The sequence below is a fragment of the Solanum lycopersicum genome, chromosome 2, assembly GCF_036512215.1.
Source record: "Solanum lycopersicum chromosome 2, SLM_r2.1".
Lineage (NCBI taxonomy): Eukaryota > Viridiplantae > Streptophyta > Magnoliopsida > Solanales > Solanaceae > Solanum > Solanum lycopersicum.
Genome location: NC_090801.1, coordinates 55,657,078 through 55,674,762, shown reverse-complemented (window position 1 = coordinate 55,674,762; position 17,685 = coordinate 55,657,078). Strand labels below are relative to the sequence as shown.

The window sequence follows — 17,685 nt, the reverse complement described above, 5'->3', positions numbered from 1 at the left end:
GGCTAATATTTATAAAATAAATTATCTTGAAAAAAATTTGTAAGTATTTTAATTGTGTAAATTGATGGCAACGTCACTGCACACTGAAACACAAAAAGGCAAAGTAGACAAAAAGAAAGAAAAAAATCCCACTCACACGTAGCGATGGCGGATCTAAAATTTTTTTTAAGGGATTCGAAAAAAAAAATAACGGTTCAAACCTCTAAATTACTAAGTCAACCTGTAATCTTTTATTCAGGAGGTTCAAAATCAATATATAAACATAAAAATTCTTAAAGATACTTTAAATATACAACGTAATTTTTGATCCAAACCCCCTCGACATACTCTAAGTCTACCCCGAGCGTAGCTATATTGTGTTGTGTCGGATATATAGGACTGTATTATTTTACTGAATATAGTGTTTGAAATTTTGAATAGATTGTATTGTTTTACATTGTTACATAATGTTATACGTTTATTATTTAAATAACAAACATATAAAAAGAAAAGTAGGGTACAAGGTTGAGCTATAGCAAAAATGCAGAATATAATATCATAACGATGCGGCCACACCAAATCAGTCATTACGAATCTTTTCATCGTTATCTAACAATGGAGTTAATAATAAGATACAATAAAATATAAGTTACAATCAAAAATAAATATTATATTTAAACTAATAATATAATATAACAAGTAACATTGTGTTTAAATATAATCAATTGAACATCCATCGTTAAAAAAATCATTTCGTATGTATAAAAATATAAGAATAACATATATCAATTTTTTTTAATTTTTTATAAATATATATTAAATTTTAACCACTTTGAATAAATGAATTGGAAGGTATTATTGGTGCATTGTACATGTGAAGGGCACCAAATATTATTAGTCATTGTACAGAGTGGATAGTTAGGTTTGTTTTCTTAGTGGATTTATAATAGAATTTTGTATAGAAATCATTATAAATTAATATATTTATAATCGAGGTAGCATATGCTTATTTTATTTTATTTATTTTGTTTCAATTAGTTCTAATTTTTTACATAGGATTCTGGCAAATTTTTAAGGCCGTTACTCTAAATAAATAAAAAAAAAAAAAAAAAAACTTTGTTTTGGAAAAGTGAGTTTGTAGTATTTCCTTTGAGAGAGGGAACCCGATACCATAATTATGACAATCTCTTTCTTGTCTGATTTTGAATTATCAACGCTTTTTTAAAAGTTAATTTTCATCATTATTAGTTGAAGTGCACCGAAATAGTTGTGTAGTCAATTTCGCCCACTTTTATTTGTTTATTATGTTAAAAAAAAAAGGGCAATTTTTATATATATAGCAAATAAAAAATTTATATTTGTATGTTATAACGAAATTTGTGTAATTTTGTTCCATAGCAAACATATAATTGTATAATTCGCTATACATATAGAATTGTATAATTCGCTGGCTTATTTCACTGCAATTGTATAATTCGCTATCCTATTTCAATGCAATTGTATAATGCACAATTGTATAATTCGCTGCCTATTTTGCTGCAATATTTGTATAAAATTTGCTTTGCATACAATTGAATCGAAGTAAAATGTATGTATATTGCATAATTATAAGTGCATAGAAAGAAAATATACGTTTTTCTTTTGCTTTATACAAAAACAGAAACACAATTTATACACTTCTGTTGTATAAAGCGAGAGAAAATTGTATTTCACTGCAATTGTATAATTTGTTGGCCTTTTTCGTTGCAATATTTGTATAGAATTTGTATTTGTCTACAATTGAATTGAAGTAAAATGTTTGTAAATTGTGTAATTAAGTGTATAGCACGAAGATATATGTGTTTTGCATGTGTATATACAATTTTCTCTCGCTTTATACAAAATAGAAACACAATTTATACACTTTTGTGTATAAGCGAGAGAGGCGAGCAGAGGGAGAGTGGCAAGCGAGAATGGGAGAGTGGCGAGCGAGATTTTTGAGAGAGAAGCGACTGGCAAACTTTGGCTAACGTTTGTTATGAAGTACAATTAAATCAAACCATAACTACTCCATTTATTTTAGATTATTAATTTGCTATTATATATAATTATCCCTTAAAAAATGCGTTGAATTGAAATCGAATAAATAAAAATGAGCCCGTTATGTTATTATCTTATCTGTTTAATTCCTTGTGGCTCGATTTGTCAATTGGTATCTACTATACGCTTCAGCTTTTATTTGTGGCCCAAAAGAAATGGGTCCATCCATCGCTAAGAGAAAATTAACCAATTTCGTGTCTGAACCCAACACAATAGGGTGCAATATTTCACGATAATGATGAGTTATCTGATATTTATTGCGTAACGAAAGATAATAAATATATTATAAAATTAGTTAAGTATGTAAAAATTGACTCGAACAATACGATTACTAGAAAAATATAGGATGCAGTGTAAAGGGGGAGTGCACAAATATCTAATTTTGGTGCCACTATTTTATGTTATTCCCCCAAGTGCACAAATTTTTGCATATTTATCACCTTGGAGAACCTCTAAATTTGAAGTTTTATATGATTAAATTATAGCTATTTTTATTTTATATGACAAAAATTCAGTCATTTTTATATGATATCAAAACAAGTTTTGTCTAAACTAGAAATATTTTTTTTTCTCAAATTCATGCACTTATAACTGAAGTTAAATTTTAGATATCGAATATTAAAGTTGTTTCGAATTGAATATACAGTAAAAATTTCTATAAATTAATATTTGGTAAATCAATGATCTCTCTAAATTAATATATTTCTCTTGTTTCCACTTGGGCCAAAGTCTCACCAATTTCGATAAGATAATTAAATAATATCTTTTCAGAAGACTCTATATAAATATATGGTCCCATTAATATTATAAATAAATATTTTTTTAAAGTATAAATATATCTAAGACAATTTAGTGAAATACTCTATGATTATATTGTGTTTTATTTTTTTGTAAAATTTAAATCTAGTTGAAACTCATCTCTGTTTTTTTTTTATTGCATCCAAGAGTTCTGATTTTGTCTTTTCAAACTGCACCATGAAATTGTGAAAAGTTCTAGATGCGCTTAGTGTTTCCTTACATGTAACTAGTTCTAAATATATAGTATCATCTTCAACTTCATCATCAACATTGTTTTTTCCGATAATATCCACAATTTCTTCTAGAGTTTGGATCTATGAGATTACATGATTACATCCCCAATGAATTTTGCAATGTCGAAACAATTTGCTATTGTGTGTTGCTGAACATGTGTTGTCCAAGCAATGATTGTAAAATTGATAGCATCCAAAACATTAATCTTTGCTAGATCAGTTTGTCCCACTTCATGACCTTCTAATATCCTACGATAAATCTATTACGGTAATACATTTTGAAAGTTCTTATTGTCACAGCATCATAAGGTTGAATTTTGGATGTCATGTTGCGTGACAAGAAAACCAATTCAATATTTTGTAGTCCTTCAATATTTCCATTATTGGCTGGAAAACTCGTCTATCATGCATTTTGTGATCAAACCACTGAATACATTCATCAAAAAGCACATTTGTCATCCATGCTCTTTTGTTAACAATTCAACAAATATGGCACATAAATTAGTAAGATACAATGAAGTTAATGTATTCGTTGTACTTTATATATAATATTTATTTTATGTAGAATTAATAAATATAATACATAAATTAGTAAAATAATATAATCAAAATTAACCTTCATTAAATCTCAAACCATTCTTTAAATTAATAAATATTAATTTATTGATTAAATAATATCTCTATACATAATAAAATTACATTGATCCCACTTAAATTAAGTTACATAAAAAGAAATAAAAATTGTATGGGTGGCCATGGCGCCCTCTTATCTGTTTCAAAACAGATTGAAAACTGTTAATAGCAGCTGATAGTGATGGGATTGAGATGAAGCAGAAATGAGCAACATGGCTATGGCTATGGCTTTGCCTTCTTCAACATCACCATTTCTTTTTTCTTGTACTACTCAAAAGCAAGCTCATAATTTCACCTCATCAAGAAAACCCCTCCATCGCTTTGTTACTCGTTCTACTCTCTCTGATGATCTCTTCCTAGCCGCCAAACACACTGTAAGACTCTTTCTTCTTTGCCCCTTTTTGGGGTTTTGCTAAAAGATTACAACTTTAAAGCTTTTTGGTTTGGTAAGACACTTTCTCGTTTGCCCTTTTTATGATTTTGCTAAAAAAATTACAGCTTTAAAGTTTTTGGTTTGTGTTTGGGTGTTGAATCTTGTGGAATTGTTGAAATGTAGGTGGATTCATATGTGAAGAATGGTATGGTTGTTGGATTAGGTTCAGGTCATGCTTCTACATTGGCTATACAGTATCTAGGTCAGAAACTACGAGCTGGTACTATAAAAGATGTCACTGCCATACCCACGTAAGTTGAATCTATTGATCCTAATAAATAAGGGAAATATGATACCATCGTAGAATCTGATTTGGGCTTGTATGTGTTCTTTGTTGGTAGTTCATAGTGCAGATTAACTTGTTTGTTGAATAGACACACTCCATGTTATGTTGTTTTACTCGTCGTGTTCCCACTTCAACTATAGGGTGTGTTGAGAAATGATTTTACCTTGGAATTATCAATTTCTGGATTCATTAGATAGATAGTTGACACATGAAACAGTACAACGTGGAGGATTGGGCGCGATGATAATGTATTTCCATAATTTGTTACTTGTTAGTTTGTCCATTAGATCTTTATACAGCTTACATATAAGTATCCTGGTTTTACTGTGATGACTGATGAGAAGCCTTGTTATTGAGTTTGTTTGTTTTTCCATTAGGAGTAATCAGGAACACTCTGATGCAGATGTGTTAGCAGTGCAAGTGAAGCAGCAAAGGCAGGAATTCCTTTGGAACAGTATGATGACAGTTTAAAGGTGCGCACCACTACTACGTAGATTCTTATTTAGAAACTTGCATTAGGACTTATTTAAAAATTTGAGCATTTAGTTACATTTTGGACCTCCATATGCATTCAGATTGCATTCATTGAAGCTGAAATGTTTTGTGCAAACATGTATGTGCTTCTTACATAGATTGATCTAGCATTTGATGAAGCTGACATTATGGAAGAAGAAACACTTGCTGCAATTATTGGTCGACGAAAACTGCAGGGAGATGATTCTATAATTAAAGAGAAGGTCTGTCATATATCATGTGATGTATTTGTATTTCTTATCTTGATTTTGTAACATATTATTGTGTGTTTTTAGCTTGAAATTCCTTTTATCTTTTGTTATCTTCATTATCCACTGACTTCTTATGAGGCTGCATTGTCTAATATGGATGCAGACTATTTTAGAAGCAGCTGATCAACTGATATTTATTATAAAGGAAAAACAATTCAAGGGCGGTGTAGAAGGTTCAGTTCCAGTACTAATCAAATCTGTAAGCTCCATACTAAATATACTACTGAATGCTGATGAACAAGTGTAGTTCAGAAAGCGAGAAACTATACTCATTTAGCTTATTCACTTCTCAGGTTAACTGGCTTGAAACAGCTGAAGAAATAGACGACCTCTTCCTCGGTGATGCAGAGGTTAGTCCTAATCATGTATAAAAGTGTGCTCTCTCCTTGCCACACTCCAATATTTGCAAAGGACCAAGATAGGATACATTTCATAATCAGATAGATAACTTTTGTTTTTCTATGCAGGTTTGGAGGAGGCCAGCTATAGGGTATGCAGGTCCTCTTGGAGGTGATTTCCCTTTAGTTACTAAAGAAGGGCACAACATCCTTGATGTCATATTTACATCTCCAATAGAAAGCCTAGGTATATCTCCATCTCTGAATTACTCCTTTACAACTCTCTTGTTGAACTTGTTTGATGCTAACTATCTACCGTCCATTGTTCATATGACAGTTGAAGTGGCTAAAATCCTTGATCAGATTGATGGTGTTGTGGAACATGGTGTTATCTTCAGGAAACCGTTAGTTCTGCAATCACTTAAGTCTAGCGATCTCATCTGTTTCATGTTATTGCTATCGTTATGCTTTTGACACATGAAATGTAAAGTTTGTTTCTACTTTCACTGGATTAATTTCAGGTGCACAGCAATCATTGCCTCAGAAAATGATCTGCAAATCGTCGATAATACATTTCTGATGGAATCAAGCAACTTCTAATGGAGAAAAGATTAGGAATGCAACTTTTGAGTCTTATCACTATCTACTATTTTTCTATTTCAAGTGTTCTGTTACATTTTTAAAGCGGAGGAAGGTTGATATCTTTGAGTTGTATTTTACGTTCATATTATAGGGGTACTTGTTGAAACAATAATATGTTTTTGAATAATTTGATCTCTAAGTAGGAAGAGAATGAAAGTGTGGAGAATTTTCTATTCATACTGACTTGCTTTCATAATGCAAGAATGTAAATGAGTTAACACTTGCTTTCTACCATATTTAAAAAAAAATAAATTATCATCTTATATTACGTCAAATGATATTATATAAATTGAGATAAAAGAATTAATATATAAAAACAAGGGAAAACGGTCTGATATACCCCTCAACTTTGTCATTTAGAGCTGATATACCCCTCGTTATAAAAGTGGCTCATATATGCCCTTGCTGTTATACAAACGACTCATATACCCCTGCCGTTACAAAATGACTCACATATACCCTTCATTTAACGGAAGTTAAAAAATTAGTTTTAAATTTATATTTGTTACTTCTAATTTTTTTAAAAAAATTATTTATGGGTATATATGATTCTTCTATCAAAGTTCAAGGTATATTTTAATTTTTTTCATACATAAATTATTTTTTGACTTCTTTTATTATAATTATTTGAGTTTTTTATTTTTATTTTGTTTTTTTCTTTCACTCCTTAGTTTAAAGAGAGAAAAATTAAACTATTCTTTTTGTGTGTATTGTAATTTAATTTCGTATTCGAATAAAAAATTTGGTCATCTACAATAAGTTTTACAAGAAGATTAGTGAAACATAAATAAATTTGATTATCAAAATAATAATTATAAATTAGTCTTTGAAACTAAAAAAGTAAAAAAAAAATATGTTTTTACGAGGATTAAATTTACTCATATGGGATTATATTTTTTAGAAAAAATTAATAAAAATTTAGATTAAAATTATTATTTTTTTCATTTCCGTTAGAAGAAAAGGGTATATGTGAGTCATTTGTTTACAAGAAGGGGTATATATGAGTCACTTTTATAACGAGGGGTATATCAGCTCTAAATGACAAAGTTGAGAGGTATATCAGACCCTTTTCCCTAAAAACAATGACCTTATGAGGTCATATTTGTCCTCGTACTCTTAAAATAGGTTACATTTCCTCTTAGTTATACCTTTTTGGTTATATTTGACCCAACCATCTTACTATAGGTTTATGCTCTACCCTTTGAGCTGTTAAGTTCTACATCACTCCCATTTTAGTAGACCCTAAATTTGTATTAAAAAATTATGTATGTCGACTTGTATATTCCACGAAATTGATTTAGAATCCCGAAATTTCTAATCTTGGCTCCAGCTCTGGATGGAGCGCAGAGGAATACAAAATGTTTAGTTGTTTCAATTGTGGTAATTAAAGCAAAATGATTATGTTGACGTATCTTTTTTGTAAAAGACAACTTATTCAACTTCATAATGTAATGAATCTGAATGTAACATGATGGATACTAAAGGATTCATATATAGCTTACCAGGTATCGTAGGATTGATAAGAAACATAAGCCTCACTTTTTACTTCTTTGGATAGTGTTTTCTTTAAGGTAATTGTTCTTTCCAGAGTTGGTTTTGGTGCACAGTGCATCTGACTTGCTAATTTTTAGTTGACACCATGTCTTGCTTTCAATATGCAAGAATGTAAAACACTTGCTTTGTACCATTGATTAAAGATCTGGAGATCAAGTTTTTTTCTCCACTTTCATCTAGAAAACAAAAGTATAATATTGGTAACTAGGTACATGATCTGATTTACAGCACAGAAAGGCCAATACAACCAACTAGGAACAAACAATTACTATCATCCTGTTCTAGATATAAAAATCTTACAAATTCGTGCAAGCGGGACTAATCAATCTTGTTTGCTTTGTATCTTTCAAAATGATACTACACAGGGACACGTTTTCCACGGTAGCGGTCAAAGAACTGCAGAGAGAGAAAAAATAATCTCAGACCAAGGAAACAAAACAGGAACCCACAAGAATGCATCATGTTAGGTTCGATTGAGTAACAGTATATTAGAGCAACAGAAGAATTATATAGAACAATTCCATAAGTTTATTATCTAATGCCACTGAAGAGATACTTGTATTTGAGAAAAACTATGATTCAATTTTATAAGTTGGAAGTTCTTATCTTCTTCTGAAATACTTTGTGGAGATATTACAGTGAGGCAGGAAGGTTGCTAACCATGGCAATAGGGGTTTGGATGGAAATTGAGGTTCGTAAAATTGCATCACAGAAGGATTTTCCTTTCTGGGGGATCCGTCTTTAATGCAGTATCTCAATATCTACATACAGATGCATGAGGACCAGAATGTCGGACAATTACTTCATGATAAGGCATCTTGATACTCGATAATTTCTATGATCCCTTCCTAGAGTCAGGCATTTCCAGACTCAAATCACATTATCATCAGATGATATCTAACAACCAAACCGATCTTTTTGGTTCATTTATCAGGGTAGCTATAGAGTGATACATACATGCATTTAAACACAAATACATGACTTGATACTTTATAACATACTCAATGAAGAGGGAGAGCTCCTCTATAGCTTCCCAATATCATACAGGCAAAATATAAAGAGACTGGTCATATTCTGTAAATGTTTAGGGAATGCCATTAGAATAATCATATGGTGGTTTGTGATAAGAGGATAAAAAAATAAAAGAATAATAAGCAACAACTAATTTTAAAGCAATTTTCTAGTGGCTGGGTGAAAAAATGGCAATTTCATTTTGTTCCTTCTATGATCCTTGGTGATTATTGTACAGCCTAGTCATAATATAAGCAAAATACAAGGCACTTAAGACTACTTCCAGATGTTTCTCTGTAAAATCTATGGATTATCTCCTACACCATATATCAGCCATTGGTTCCTTTCTACCACAAGCATATCATTGTCCAACCAATCTATTAAGGTCAGAACGAAAGGACTATACACAATTGAAGTAAGAAAATGCTTTCTAAAAAACTAATGATTCCCCCAAACTTAAAGAAATACAAGAATAAAGTATGAACAATGCAATCAAACATACCGATCTGATATAGGGCTGCTGGAAGATCCAACCTAGAATAGGTATCTTCTGAAGAAAAACTGCCAATGTTGGCCAGAAACCACTGTGCAAAACAGTACATCAGTACCCAAAAACAACTAAAAGATTATTAGGGCAGTCAGGAACCATGTAACTAATTTACCTGAAAAGTACGACAAATCCATATGCCTCAAGAATCATACCCAGTATGGGCCAACCAATTATAACAAAGAAAAAGCCAACACCAAATGATATTGTTCCCTGTGCAAAAAAAGAAACAGAAACAGAAAAGATGTAACACTAAACAAACAATTCTAGAGAGAGCAAGAGGAATTGTTGAGATGAACGGGGAAGAAAAAAAGGCCCAAAAGCAAACTAAACCTTGAAATTACTACGTTTACTAAAGAACTGTAGTGATGACTTGAGACCAATGGTCAGTGCCACCCCTGAGAAGAAGAGGATCTGATTCAGTAAAATAACACTATGTCAAATCCAGGCAGGAGTCATAAAACAAAGGAAAGTGGTAAATGACAGGTCAGAGAAAACTTATGAGATTGTGATGATAATGGCAAGACTTTTTACTTACATTTCCCATGGCAATTAGTCCCTTGTCAAAGAAGAACACGATCCCCAAGAATGAGAAAAACACTCCAAATCCCGTCAATCCTAGCCCTATCTCTGTTACAACAAGCACCCCAAGCTTAGCAGACATAACGTTTCAAATAGCAGCACAACATGCTTCTTTTTTAATCTTACCATCTCATAGCTAGGTATTAAGTCTTAAATGAGGAGAGCAAACATCATTTTGGTAAAACAAATGAAAGAATGCAGACTCTTGCACCCCATAAATAGAAGATTGTTTTGCTCCAGTTGTATGGAACACTAAGCTACAAACCTAAGATGCAATTTCTATAGCAGTTTATGACAATTAGGTCAAACTAGATGTACAATATGAACATGCATCTTCCCGCAAGCAGAAACAGACATGTTCTACATTTCCAAAGCAGTTGACCACAGTTAAATAATAAGAACATACGTCCAATCGACTTACTTTTGCGATCATTCATTTCGAAGGAAAGCATTTTGGCAGCTTCTATTCAACCCAAACACAATTCAAAACCTACAACACAAAAATCCATCATAAATACAATCAGTTCCCAATCATAACCAAAGAATGCAAATACACCGCAACGAGAAACAACACAGAGAAAAACTCAAAAATCAAACAAGTTACTTAGGGTTTCAAAACAGATACAAATGTTTTAATTCAAACAAAGATCTCCACCACTCCTTCCTCAAGCACACAGCAGTTTAAATCAATTTCAACCTAAAAATTGACAAACACACTCATCAATTTAAAAATCTCTTTCATGATTATTTTATCAACAATATACTTAACTTATTCATATCAAGCCAAATCCAAGTTAGATCCACAACTCTGAAGCCATAAGAAGAAGGAAATCCAATTGATTTTGGGAATATTCCCCAAATAACCATATCTTAATCAGGAAACTTCTGCATAGGGTTTTCAACTCGATTCGATCGAAATTCGTACACATATATGCAAAATAAAGTTGATTTTCCATTGAATTAACACGTTACATTACACGATTACGATGAAAAAGCTAGGTCAAAAATGAAGTAACAATTCAGGGTTCATAAATTGTACTAGAGTAGATCATATTGAACTAAGCTTGATTCCTAACAGATTCAACGCCAAAATACATTTGATAAAGCCATCAATTACGATTTTTTACCTGAGAAATTGAGAAACTAAAGCTCCGGTGGTGCCTTTACGAATAGATTATCACGTCAAACTTTGAAGAATTTTTTTTAAAAGATAAAAGGTTGAAGCTTAAAGAAGAATATTACGTAATAATTTTTTTTTTTATAAATTTTACATTCTTTTATTTATTTATTTTGAAGTATAATAAAATGAAAAGGAAATGTACTATTCCCCTTTAGTCCGTCTAAAAAAAAAGTCATCATCTATTATTCATATCGAAAATAAGTAAGTTGGTAATGATAGATGAAGGGTTATTATCCCACTCCATCGAATCAGATATAGAAACAGATATTTTAGTAAAGTCAATGAGTAATTTGGTTCGTTGATTTTTTAACAATCGACAAAGAGAGAAAAGGTAACTTTTTAATAAGAGTTTTACAATCAAAAACTAAAGAATCAAAGTATTATTATGACATGATGTCGTTTTTCAATAATTTGAAACGACATTTTAACTTATAGGTTTGTTTTAACATATTTTTAAAATAGTATTATGTTCAAATAAAAATATTATTTCACATATTATAAAAAAGAGAAAATACATATTACTCCATTCAATTTAGTATAACTTATATAAATCCTAAGACTTAAATTACATTTTATCCCTACTCTTTTCTATTTCACAAAAATCTCTTCAAAAATCAGTCATTCGGATACATAAGTTTCGTCCGATTATATTAATACATTATGCGACCAGTTTGTTGAGATTAAATATAAAATTAAATTTTAATTCTCCAAATCATGCAAATCAAATACGTGTCAATTTCTCCCAAATAACAACTCCAAACAATTCAATTTTTAAAAAAAAAAAAAATCTCAAATTTTCTCCCTAATCATAACAAATTCATAAAAAGTCGATAATTTTATAAAGTTATGTATCATATACAAAAAACAAAAAAAAAAACTATGAATATAATATAAACTGAAATATTTACAAAATATTCCAAAATACTTAACAACATTTGATACATAACTATGTTATACACATATAATAACTATGAATGTGATACAAGCTGATTTTGTTATAAAACATTAGTGTTTATGCATCAACAATAATATTTGTATCTGACGATACATAACCTTTTACTAGTTGAATAAAGCATTGTGTACGTGTCGGTAGTAAAAGATAACAAATTTTGCAATATTTATGTATCTAATACATAACTATGAACATGATACATATTAATTTGTGTTTCAATAAATTAGTGTTATGCATCAAAATTAATATTTGAAAATAATACATTGTACATGATAAAATTGTAATGTAACATAAAGGTGAACCGAACGAATTATACATTAATTTAAGAATCAAAATCAACTAGATACACTAAAATATCAAAACTCATATGTATCAAAAAAAGATGAACAACAAAAAATAAAAATAAAAATCAACAATTTAATTTGCTGAAAGCCAAAAAAGAATGATCAACAATGGAACTCGACCCAATGCCCTTATCGGAGCCACCAACAACTCGATCTTTTCCTCTCTTTTTGAGCATTTTTTTTCATAATCGATTATGAAATTCAAGATGCATCCTTCTTTAATTAAATTAATAGATGAAAAAGCTAGCATCTATGTGTGTCTTCACCTCATAGGGTGTGTTTGGCACAAAAGAAAATGTATTTTCTTAAAAAATAAATAATTTCTTACTTATAAATTTTAGTGTTTAATAAATAAGCTTTAAATACAATTTACTTTCCTTACTTCTACAAGGAAATCATTTCCCCAATTTTCAAAAATACTTGTTCACTAAAGAAAACATATTTTTCAAACATGAAATAAAATTAATTTTTTTTTTGAATTTTACTTTCCAACGTACTAAACGCACCTTTTAATCTGTTTTTTGTTGGAAAAACATATTTTTCAAACATGAAATAAAATTAATTTTTTTTTTGAATTTTACTTTCCAACGTACTAAACGCACCTTTTAATCTGTTTTTTGTTGGATGCAGTAAAATTCATCATCATCATATATATATATGTGTGTGTGTTGGTGATGTCTATCTTATTTAAACATTTCTTAATGAAAAAATAGAAGGAAAATAGAAGATTTAAATAGAGAAATATCACACCATTAAAGTTACCCAAGATTATTTGTAGAATTTCACTTTTGGTCCAGAGTTATTGATAAATTATGGCTTGCCCCTTATAATATTTAATCAAATATATTTAATTTTTATTTAATTTAAATATATTTTCGATCTCTTTATTTCTATAAAATATGTGATATGTAGACTACAAACTGGCCGGGTCAGCCCACTTTTAAAAAATTATATATTTTTTAATTATTAATTTAAATTATAAATTATAATTTAAAAATATTATCATAGATATCGATAAAATAATATCACATGATGTTAATGTTACTATTTTTTAATCAAATTCACAAATATAATTGTCTTTATAAAATATTTGTTAAGTTAAGTTACCATTTTAAAAAAGAAAAAATTACGCGGATAAGAAAACTTATACTATTTAATTACTCATCACATCTATAGTTTGCTATAATTACCACTCGCGACTAACATTATACATTAATTACGTGGGTTGACTTTAAATTTGTATAATTAGTCATGTTTGTATATGTATAATTCGCCAGGATATACAAATAAATATGTATAATATACAATTTTTTAGTCTATATACATATATATTATTCACCTCTCTCCCACTTTCTGCCCTCTCTCGCTCGCCATCTCGCTCGTCTCTCTCCTCTCTCTCCTAGTCTCACTCGCATCTCTCCTTCCTCTCACAATCTCTCTAACCATATATACAATTACATATGTATATATACAGTTATCTAACCAATATACATATACAATTAACCTTTCTTTCACTCTTTCCCCCCCTCTCTCTCGTCTCTCTCCTCTCTCTCCCAGTCTCGCTCGCCTCTCTCCTCTAAATAACATGTAGCTACAAATTATAATTATCAAATTATAGCTACGGAGAGTAAATTAATTATTTATAAGTGGCTATATGTGAAAGTTTGCCATTAAAAAATTTATTAAGTCTTTTTAAGTATAAATATCTTAGAAATATTAACCTAATTGTTTTGAGTTTGGACTCTCGTTAATTTTATTATATTTTTTAATTAAATTTTATTGACCCACGGGTCAGCCCTACCGATATTTCTCAAGCCCCTCAAATCAACAGGTTATTCAGGCCGGGCTAAAAAACTTTTTTCTTAAATGGACTTCAAAAATCTTAGCCAGCCCTATAAAATTCCGGGTTAGACCAGGCCAGCCCAACAAGCCTAGCCCATATTGACGGCTCTAGTTAGATGTAAATCAAAATTCAAAAATCAAAAGAACCAAATACATTATTTATCACTATTTGATGGATTAACAGTGACATTTCCTAAATTATTACTATGATTTATGATTATCCTCACCGTTATACACTGTACATGAAAAATCTACTTGTTTCGTTTAATTTTATCTGTTATCGTTAGATTTACGTATTCGTCAAGAAAAAAATTATTATTATTATAGGTATTTCATCATACAATTTTTATTAAATGATGGTTAGGATTCTCCCTATCACTTTTTACTGGTTCAATTTTATTTGTCTTTTTTTGACATATTATATCTTTATCTTTTTTGACATATTACACAAATTATTGATATTAAATTATCATCCTTAAAAAATATTGTGAATAAAGATATTTGAGATCTCATTAATAAATAGGGATAAAATGATAAATTTATTATAAGAATAAATATTTTTTTAATTAGTGTGTTAAGTCAAAATTTGAAAAGTAAAAAAGGGAAAGAGGGAGTATTACGTTTCAAGAATGATTTGGCTAATAATATTTACTGTCAAGTATAAAGCATGAAAAAAATAACTGTTTTTCTTGATATGTATATATAAAAAAAAATTATTATAGAAAAAATGACAAGTAAAAGTAAACGAAGAGACTAACTAATTTTTAAGACTAAAATTAGCAAATAACTCCAGTCAAATTGTGCATTTGTAACTAACAATAGTATAATTACCATAAACCAACTATCGTAAATAGGTTTAATCCCAACAACTATTTCAAAAAGACAAAAAAAAAAAAAGAAGGTCAAGTTACACTAAGTTGGAAATTCCTAATTGCATATTGACGATAAGAGCTTTTTTTTAAAAAAATATAATTAAAAAAAAAAAGAGAAATCCTTTTGTCCTTCTTATGATAAATTACTTTCGAATTATAACTGTGATTACATCAATATAAATTGTGATGAAATGGTTAAAATTAAATTCTTTACTTTTTATTAGAAATTGAGGTTTGAAATCCAAATATAAAAAAAAAGCTTATTAGAGTGTCGTTTCAAAAAAAAAAATTCTACATTATACAAATTTAAAATAATCAAATTCTAATAAAATATCGAACACTAAATAAAATTGAAGAAAGAAAAAAAATGAAACTGCAATTGCACCTGTTAAAATATTTCCATGTTGAAATAATTCCACTAACACTAATAACGTGGTGCATCTTCACTTTGACAACATTTTAATAATTATTGGTCAGTTTGGATACTAAGTAGAAAATAAAAAAAGTTAAATTAATTAAATCAAACATTATCATTCCTTATACGTGATGAAATATTCCTAGGTAAAATTACAGTGTATAATTATTTTATTTTAATATAAGAGAAAATCTTCACGACATACCGAATATTTTGCTATTTAAAAAAAAAATTACATTCATTATGCAATAACGATATTTTCCTTCGAATACAAAATAATATCTAATATGCTGTTCATGAACTTATGATATAAATGATTCAAATATTAAAATATAATTATTAAATAGATTTTCTAAATTAATATAATTAATAATTATATCGATTATTTAAGTTCAATAAATATGAATGGAACTAAAATTTAAATTCATTAATTTTGGTTACAACATATGAGTTCACATTGCTAAGCCTAATGTTGAAAAATATCAAGTTAAATGAAGAAGTCAATGAAACCATGTCATGCGTTCAAAATGACAAGTCAGCTTTATTTATGTCCCAATGACATTTAACTAAAATCTGATTGATCGAGAAATATATTTTTAATACATTAGTCTATAACCTTCGAGTCATAAAGTGATAAAATTGACACAAATAAGTCACAATTTTAATACTCTTTTCGTTCGGTATTGTTTGTCATGATTTTTATTTTTAGAGTCAAAGTATAAATACTTTGACTAACATTTTAAGATGCATTTTTTCATCATATTAATATGTAAAAAATTGTAATTTATATTACTTTTCATATAGTTTTAGAATATCTAGTTTTTTTTTGTTTAAAATATCGAATTAATGTGATCTAATTTACCTCTAAAAATTAATTAAATTGACTTTCGATAAGCACAACATGACAAGCATTTCCGAATGAAAAAAAGTATGTAACTAAAATAAGCTTAGTGCAATTGTTTTTTCCATTTTATCAAAAAATATAAATAACAAACATTTTATGCAACGTCTAAATTTTAACACAAAATAAAAGAAATTTCTAAACTTTATAAAACAAAACTTTTTCTTACGTTATATAAAATCTAAAAAAATATTAGACTTATAAAATGAAATTTTTTCTTACAGACTCACTTTCTTTCTCAAACAATATTTTTCTAACCCTTCGCAGATCCCAATTTGATAATCTAATCAGACCTCACATTAAAAATTTGAACTCTCAAAAGATTTAAATTTATATAATAAACACCAATAAAAAGGGAAGCTCAAAATTGATTGATTTTTTCAATTATTTAATTAAGATTTATTTTCAAGATTGATTGGTCTTTTCAATTATTTAATTAAGATAAAATACAATGAATATATCAAATCATTGTATGTTACTATATATTATATTTATTGAATTCATATAAAAATAAATTTGTTATACATAGAGTGCTATATGTATATGATTCATTGTAATATATTCTTTTGTAATTAAGAGATTCATTGTGAAAATAAATTTGTTACGCATTATGTTCATTATTTTTTAATAATCAAATATTATTGATAGTATCTTAATTATAAAAAATTCAATATGTGATAGTGAGATAATAAACTATATAAGCAAAGAGGATTTCTTGATATCATATCTAAAAAGATCTCACAAAATAAAAAATAATAGATCAAATGCTTAAAATATCATGCGAGTACAAAATAAATCATTCCTCACGCACTCAAAAAGATTTACAGTCGTGACAAGATTGGAACTTTTGAATGCAAACAAAAAAATTAGAAATAAGCTTTCACTAGATTTAAATTTTTTAACAAAAAATAGTGAAATCATATTTATTAAATTGTTGTTAAAATATTTACTTTTAAAAAATTATTAATTTATAATATTAATAGAATCATATATTAATTATATAGGGTGTCTTCTAAAAAAATATTATTTTATTAATATTAAAATGTCATATGCTCCCACGTATTTGAAATCTCTATGAACAACAATGAGTATGGATAAAATGAGATAATTTTATCTTAAATTTCTAAATTAAAAATTAATTTAAATAACTATTTCAAAAATCAGGACAATTCATTTGAGATCAAAGAAATACTAAAATTCTCAAATAACTCCAAGCCGAAGCCTTTCAACCTTAGTCAAATTTGTGCATTTGTAACTAACAATCGTATAGTTGCCTAAA

At 28.6% G+C, this 17,685-nt stretch overlaps 2 protein-coding genes across 3 annotated transcripts; one reads left to right on the top strand and one right to left on the bottom strand.

Annotated features, from left to right (window-relative positions):
- Positions 1 to 3,107: 3,107 nt before the first annotated feature.
- LOC101266787 (probable ribose-5-phosphate isomerase 4, chloroplastic) lies at positions 3,108 to 6,383 on the top strand. The gene is made up of 9 exons (XM_004233137.4): positions 3,108 to 4,096; positions 4,279 to 4,406; positions 4,845 to 4,914; positions 5,074 to 5,178; positions 5,330 to 5,425; positions 5,520 to 5,576; positions 5,694 to 5,811; positions 5,902 to 5,968; positions 6,086 to 6,383. Exons 1-9 carry the CDS (start codon positions 3,926 to 3,928, stop codon positions 6,162 to 6,164), a joined length of 891 nt encoding a protein of 296 aa, XP_004233185.1. The 5' UTR covers positions 3,108 to 3,925; the 3' UTR covers positions 6,165 to 6,383.
- Positions 6,384 to 7,850: 1,467 nt separating this feature from the next.
- Positions 7,851 to 11,305, bottom strand: LOC101267082 (vesicle transport protein GOT1-like). 2 transcript variants are annotated; one of them, XM_069293537.1, is made up of 8 exons: positions 11,028 to 11,175; positions 10,505 to 10,597; positions 10,322 to 10,390; positions 9,857 to 9,948; positions 9,652 to 9,732; positions 9,434 to 9,531; positions 9,274 to 9,355; positions 7,851 to 8,156 (listed from the first exon to the last, which is right to left on the bottom strand). In XM_069293537.1, exons 3-8 carry the CDS (start codon positions 10,350 to 10,352, stop codon positions 8,118 to 8,120), a joined length of 423 nt encoding a protein of 140 aa, XP_069149638.1. In that variant the 5' UTR covers positions 10,353 to 10,390; positions 10,505 to 10,597; positions 11,028 to 11,175; the 3' UTR covers positions 7,851 to 8,117. The 2 variants fall into 2 exon arrangements, with proteins under 2 accessions (XP_069149638.1, XP_004233187.1); XM_004233139.5 differs by lacking the exon at positions 10,505 to 10,597 and having other exon boundaries at positions 11,028 to 11,305.
- Positions 11,306 to 17,685: the final 6,380 nt, after the last annotated feature.

Coding starts and splice junctions, on each gene's coding strand:
- LOC101266787 (XM_004233137.4), top strand. CDS start 3,926: ATGAGCAACATGGCTATGGCTATGGCTTTGCCTTCTTCAACATCACCA. Junction 5,179..5,329: donor ATTCTATAATTAAAGAGAAG/GTCTGTCATATA, acceptor ATATGGATGCAG/ACTATTTTAGAAGCAGCTGA. Junction 5,969..6,085: donor GGTGTTATCTTCAGGAAACC/GTTAGTTCTGCA, acceptor GATTAATTTCAG/GTGCACAGCAATCATTGCCT.
- LOC101267082 (XM_004233139.5), bottom strand. CDS start 10,352: ATGCTTTCCTTCGAAATGAATGATCGCAAAA. Junction 9,949..10,321: donor CGAAATGAATGATCGCAAAA/GTAAGTCGATTG, acceptor TTGTTGTAACAG/AGATAGGGCTAGGATTGACG. Junction 9,356..9,433: donor GGATTTGTCGTACTTTTCAG/GTAAATTAGTTA, acceptor TGTTTTGCACAG/TGGTTTCTGGCCAACATTGG.